This window comes from Nerophis lumbriciformis, linkage group LG31 (genome assembly GCF_033978685.3).
Source record: "Nerophis lumbriciformis linkage group LG31, RoL_Nlum_v2.1, whole genome shotgun sequence".
Taxonomy (NCBI): domain Eukaryota; kingdom Metazoa; phylum Chordata; class Actinopteri; order Syngnathiformes; family Syngnathidae; genus Nerophis; species Nerophis lumbriciformis.
Genome location: NC_084578.2, coordinates 16280821 through 16286820, shown reverse-complemented (window position 1 = coordinate 16286820; position 6000 = coordinate 16280821). Strand labels below are relative to the sequence as shown.

The 6000-nt window shown below is 35.9% G+C and overlaps 1 protein-coding gene across 5 annotated transcripts in view; it reads left to right on the top strand.

Moving 5' to 3' along the window:
* Positions 1-335: 335 nt before the first annotated feature.
* Positions 336-6000, top strand: part of traf3ip1 (TNF receptor-associated factor 3 interacting protein 1) — a 43929-nt gene continuing 38264 nt past the window's right edge. For all 5 annotated transcript variants that reach the window (XM_061926529.1, XM_061926527.1, XM_061926528.1 and 2 more), the window contains exons 1-2: positions 336-540; positions 5135-5203. In XM_061926529.1, the coding sequence (XP_061782513.1) occupies positions 418-540; positions 5135-5203 (192 nt within the window). In that variant the 5' untranslated portion in view covers positions 336-417. The remainder of the gene's footprint in view (positions 541-5134; positions 5204-6000) is intronic.

The following is a 6000-nucleotide window of genomic DNA, read 5'->3' as shown; positions in this document are numbered from 1 at the left end:
CTTGAGTACGAATTGTGCTCTATAAATAAACTTTCCTTGCATCAACACAATACTTACTTACTAAAGTACTTACTAAACTAACACATTAAACTGTAGAAATAAAATACATTGGAATAAGGGTCCATCCATCCATCCATTTTCTACCCCTTATTCCCTTAGGGGTCGTTGAGCCCTAATGGAAAAATAGTGTGAACGCTTGACTTGCGTAGTGCCGTGTTTCCCCGGCAGGTAGCAGTGCAGGAGCATCGTGGATAACAACTACCGAAATAATCCACAGAAGAAGAAGCTAGACTCATTTTCCATCAACAGCCGAACTCCCTGATGCGCATGCGCGGTCGTAGTTTACCTCATCTTGAGACGCGACACGGGTTGATTACTTTCGCTTTGCCCTGTTTTGCTTTAAAAAAATCTGCCGCAATGAACGCAGCAGTGGTTAAAAAGACACAAGACACCCTAGGAAAAGTGATAAAGAAACCCCCTTTGACGGAAAAACTGCTTAGCAAACCACCATTTCGATACCTGCACGACATCTTCAGTGAGGTGAGACTGATATCGATGTTTCGATGAGATACATGGCGTGTGTGTGATAATACTTTATTTTTTTAAATGGCTATGTTTCATATATTTTAAAACAGACGTGGTTAGATAGGGTTAGCATGAGCGTAGCGAATGTATTAGTGAGTAGCCGAGAGGCTTTGCAAATTTGAAGTGTGAACGCTATTAGATGCATAATCTGTGAGAGGAGGATGCTTCCATGATATCAGATGAGTGTTGTACAAAGTGATAAACTATGCAAGACTAATGGTTGTGCAGCCCGTTGCTATTGACGCTGAGTAAACAACTACAGCGTTGCTAGATTCCCAGAAGGGACCGACAAACCCAACAGAACACCCTTTGCTGCCATTTTCTCATGCAAATTACGTGAAAAAATACCAACCATCTACAACAAAAATCTTTGCAAAACATGACATGACTTTTACAATACGAGACTATGTATGCTGTTGTACTTTGCAGTCTTTTGTTTCTCATATTTTGTTCTTAAAGGGGAACTGCACTTTTTTGGAATGTTGCCTATCATTTACAAGAGCACATGTTTTATTGTATGCATTCTAAATTGTAAATAAAGGTTAGTAAGAGTAAGCTAACAATGGAGCCACTCTATTCCGGCTATAAAACGCTCTAAAAACATCCAAGCACCTCCATCAATGTTTTATATACATGCTGTAAGTATACATGTAATATAGTAACAGGAACATTCATAATCTCTATCTATCCATGCATCCATACATTTTCTACCGCTTGTCCCTTTTGGGGTCGCGGGGGTTCTGGAGCCTATCTCAGCTGCATAATAGCATGTAATATGTACGTATTAGGCCCACTATTATGCCACTTATCATAGCGTTAGTTTTCCCTTTAACAACGAAAAACCTACAACTCACGGCATACTTCCTGAGAGACAACATAGATTACTCAGGGACAAATGATGATCCTGTTTGAAGCTTATATTTTTGAGTCTGAATATAAGGAGGATGAGCATCAAGTTCTAGAGTGTGTGTGATAAACAAATCGAGCTCTAGTGAAACACTAAGCATCTTTATGCAGTATTACTAAGTGCTGAACAAGAAATATAAACTACGAACATAATAAAACGATCACCTACTGTATACTGTCTTCTCTCACTGGGATGCCAACTGATGGGATGTTTGTATATTCTATTTTAAATGAAGAATTAATCATAATCCTCACAAAGAGTTAAGAAAAAGTGCCCTAAACTATGTCGGCTGTCACCTCCATCAACGTTTTATATACATGCTTTAAGTATACATGTAATATAGTAGCAGGCACATTCATAATAACACATACTATTTACGTATTTTGCCCATTTTAAGCCTACAGGGCACATTAACGTATCATACCGTTAGTTTTCCTTTCAACAGCAAAAAACGGCATACTTTCTGAGAAACAACATACATTATTTAAGGACAAATGATGATCCTGATTGAACCTTATATTTTTGACCCTGGATATAAGGAGGATGAGCATCAAGTTCTAGAATGTGTGTGATAAACAGATCCAGCTCTAGTGAAACACTAAGCATCATGTAGCAGTATTACTAAGTGCTGAACAAGAAATATAAACTACGAACATAATAAAACAATCACTTACTGTATAATGTCTGCTCTCACTGGGATGCCAACTGATGGGATGTGTGTATCTTCTATTTTAAATGAAGAATTAATCATAATCCTCACAAAAGGTTAATAAAAAAGTGCCCTAAACTACATAGGCTGTTGTACATTGCAGTCTTTTGTTTCTCATATTTTGTTCTTAAAGGGGAACTGCACTTTTTTGGAATGTTGCCTGTCATTTACATCCCTTCACAAGAGCACATGTTTTTTGTATGCATTCTATATTGTAAATAAATGTTAGTAAAAGTAAGCTAACAATGTAGCCAATAGAAAACATCCAAACACCTTCATCAACGTTTTATATACATGCTGTAAAGTGTACATGTAATGTAGTAACAGGCACATTCATAATAACACGTAATATTTACATATTCTGCCCATTTTAAGCCTATATGGCGCATTATTTTTGCAGACATATCATTACTGTAGTTTTCACTTAAATAACGAAAAACCTACAACTCACGGCGTACTTTCTGAGAGACAACATAGATTACTCAGGGACAAATGATGATCCTGTTTGAACCTTATATTTTTGAGCCTGAATATAAGACGGATGAGCATCAAGTTCTAGAATGTATGTGATAAACAGATCCAGCATTAGTGAAACACTAAGCATCATGTAGCAGTATTACTAAATGCTGAACAAGAAATACAAACTACATACATAATAAAACAATCACTTACTGTACTCTCCAGATTCTCTGAACCTTTTGATCAGGTTACGGACCATAAATGGTGAAATCCCTAAATTCCTTGCAATAGCTCGTTGAGAAATGTTGTCCTTAAACCGTTTTACAATTTGCTCATGCATTTGTTCACAAAGTGGTGACCCTCGCCCCATCCTTGTTTGTGAATGACTGAGCATTTCATGGAAGCTGCCTTCGTACCCAATCATGGCACCCACCTGTTCCCAAATAGCCTGTTCACTTGTGGGACATTCCAAATGAGTGTTTGATGAACATTCCTCAACTTTCTCAGTCTTTTTTGCCACTTGTGCCAGCTTTTTTGAAACATGTTGCAGCCATCAAATTCCAAATGAGCTAATATTTGCAAACAATTACAACGTTTTCCAGTTCGAACGTTAAGTATCTTGTCTTTGCAGTCTATTCAATTGAAAATAGGTTGAAAAGGATTTGCAAATCATTGTATTCTGTTTTTATTTACAATTTACAAAACGTGCCAACTTCTCTGGTTTTGGTGTTGTACATTGGGTGTGAATTTATGTATGTATTTTTTATTACAACTTGTTTGAAAGATTTCAGTGTGTGTGTGTGTGTGTCAGTACTTTTTGAGTACATTCAACAACATTGCGACAACAATGCTTACGCTCATAATAACCGAGATATGACATTTTAATATCGATACAACCTTTGAATGGATGCATTTTTCAGAATTTATCAGTTGCTTTTGTTGACTTACCAATCTCACTTACTCAGTCACTCCGAGTAATCATGTCCCTGATGAGCTACTGTTGGCTGTTTGACTTCCTGCAGTGGACTGTCACTATTCTTCAGAGGTGGTAGAAAGTGCGTGTTTTGAAAGTCTGAAGTCTATTATCCCGATTCCAAGTCAAGTCTTAAGTCAAGACAAGACATGTCGAGTCAAGTCACAAGTCATCGGCTTGAAATGTTGAGTCCTTACGAGTCATAGTGAGTGTTAATGTTGAAGTTTAGCTTTTAATGTGCCATTTGACAATTATATTTGACATGTACAGCTTATGCATTCAAAATGAATTTAATCTCTGTAAAAAATGTATGATTATCATTACAATGATTCGTGCTTTTTTATTTAAATATTTTGTATTGACAGCACACACGTTATTAAAGTAAACTGCATTAAAATTGTTTGAAAATTAAGCAAGTTATCATTTCTTTTTTTGTACAAGCATTGTATTCAATGGGAATGTTGCCCTTACCAAGATGGCCGACACATAGACATATCCTAGCAGGCTGCTCCTGCGCTGACATATCATTGGGGAATTCCAGTTCTCCATAGTTCTTTGCAGCTGTACAATATATAGTGTTGTTTTTTGACTTGTTTATTGCTCATTATTTCCGCCACAGTATAGGAGTAGTTTTTACTTACCTTTTTGTCTTGTAATTTTTATTAGGCCTTGAGTTTAGAAAGATTCTTATGTACCGTATTTTTCGGACTATAAGTCGCAGTTTTTTTCATAGTTAGGCCGGGCTACAGTGCGAATTATATGTTTTTTTCCTTTTTTATCATGTATTTTCGGCAGGTGCGACTTATACTCCGGTGCGACTTATACTCCGAAAAATACGGTAGTTACTTTCTCTTTTGTTTTCATTCACATGTATGCGGTAAGTCAATAACAATAGTTAATTAACTCATAAATAGAGAGGTCAAACGGCATTCTTACTTTTTTTTTTGTCACTGCACAACTACTGTATTTGGCTGTGGTTGTTGTTGTCACAGGACCCGGTGATTCCTCTATCAAATGTATTATGTGTGCAAGAACTTTGTTTATTTACATAATTTTTTATCAGAATAGTTTTGCCTAATGCTGACGGGAACATATTTTCTTAAACACACTCACTGATGTCAAAGTCCCAGTGCTTGATTGATATTGCCAAATCGAGTTTAAATTGATCAAAATTTCGACTTGAGTCCACCTTTGCTATTCTCACATCCAGATAAAGATAATATATCTTCCTAAATGAACAATTATACATATTTTTTACTTTTGTAACCGCACTTTATCAAATTAAAAATATATTGATCTCATGTCGATTTTAATAAATTGTATTTTTTTATGCAGCCCTTTGAGACACTTGTGATTTAGGGCTATATAAATAAACATTGATTGATTGATTGATGTTATTGTTTGGCTGCCTTATCTGCAACTTGTCATTAACTTGAGTTTGTGCGGTGCAGGACTCTGTAACACAATTGGATTTCCTGATTTCTGTCTACTCTACTTTCAGATCATCAAAACCACCGGCTTTATGAGGGAGCTGTACAAAGAGAGTGAGTTAAAGTCAGATAATGTTAAGGTAAGGATGTTTCTCTTGGTTGCATATCGTGTATAGTCTTTTAACACTAGCATCCATGTACATCTATACATAACAGCATCTAAATCAACAATATTATTGTTATTATTATTATTATTTTTTAAAAACCTCCCTAGTTACATTTCTGATAACTGATTTGTTGTTTAGTCTACCTTTTCGTGACGTCACTAATTGTGTGACCAACTCAGGCCTTAAAGGGAAACGGCCCTGTTTTTGGAATTTTGCTTGTCATTCACAATCCTTACGTCATACTTGCCAACCTTGAGACCTCCGATTTCGGGAGGTGGGGGATGGGGGGGCGTGGTCGGGGTGGGGCGTGGTTGGGGCGTGGCTAAGAGGGGAGGAGTATATTTACAGCTAGAATTCACCAAGTCAAGTATTTCATATATATATATATATATATATATATATATATATATATATATATATATATATATATATATATATATATATATATATGTATATATATATATACGGTAAATAAAAGAAATACTTGAATTTCAGTGATCATTTATTTACACATATACACACACATAACACTCATCTACTCATTGTTGAGTTAAGGGTTGAATTGTCCATCCTTGTTCTATTCTCTGTCACTATTTTTCTAACCATGCTGAACACCCTTTCGCAGGTACCCAGAAAGGTTTCGAGTACCACCAAAAAAAACTAATCTCTGAAGACAGTATAAAAATCTGTGTTAAAGGTGTACAAATACTGTTTGTATAATAAGCATGTTATTGTTTACAAATGAGGGTTAAGAAGTCAGTACTTAAAAA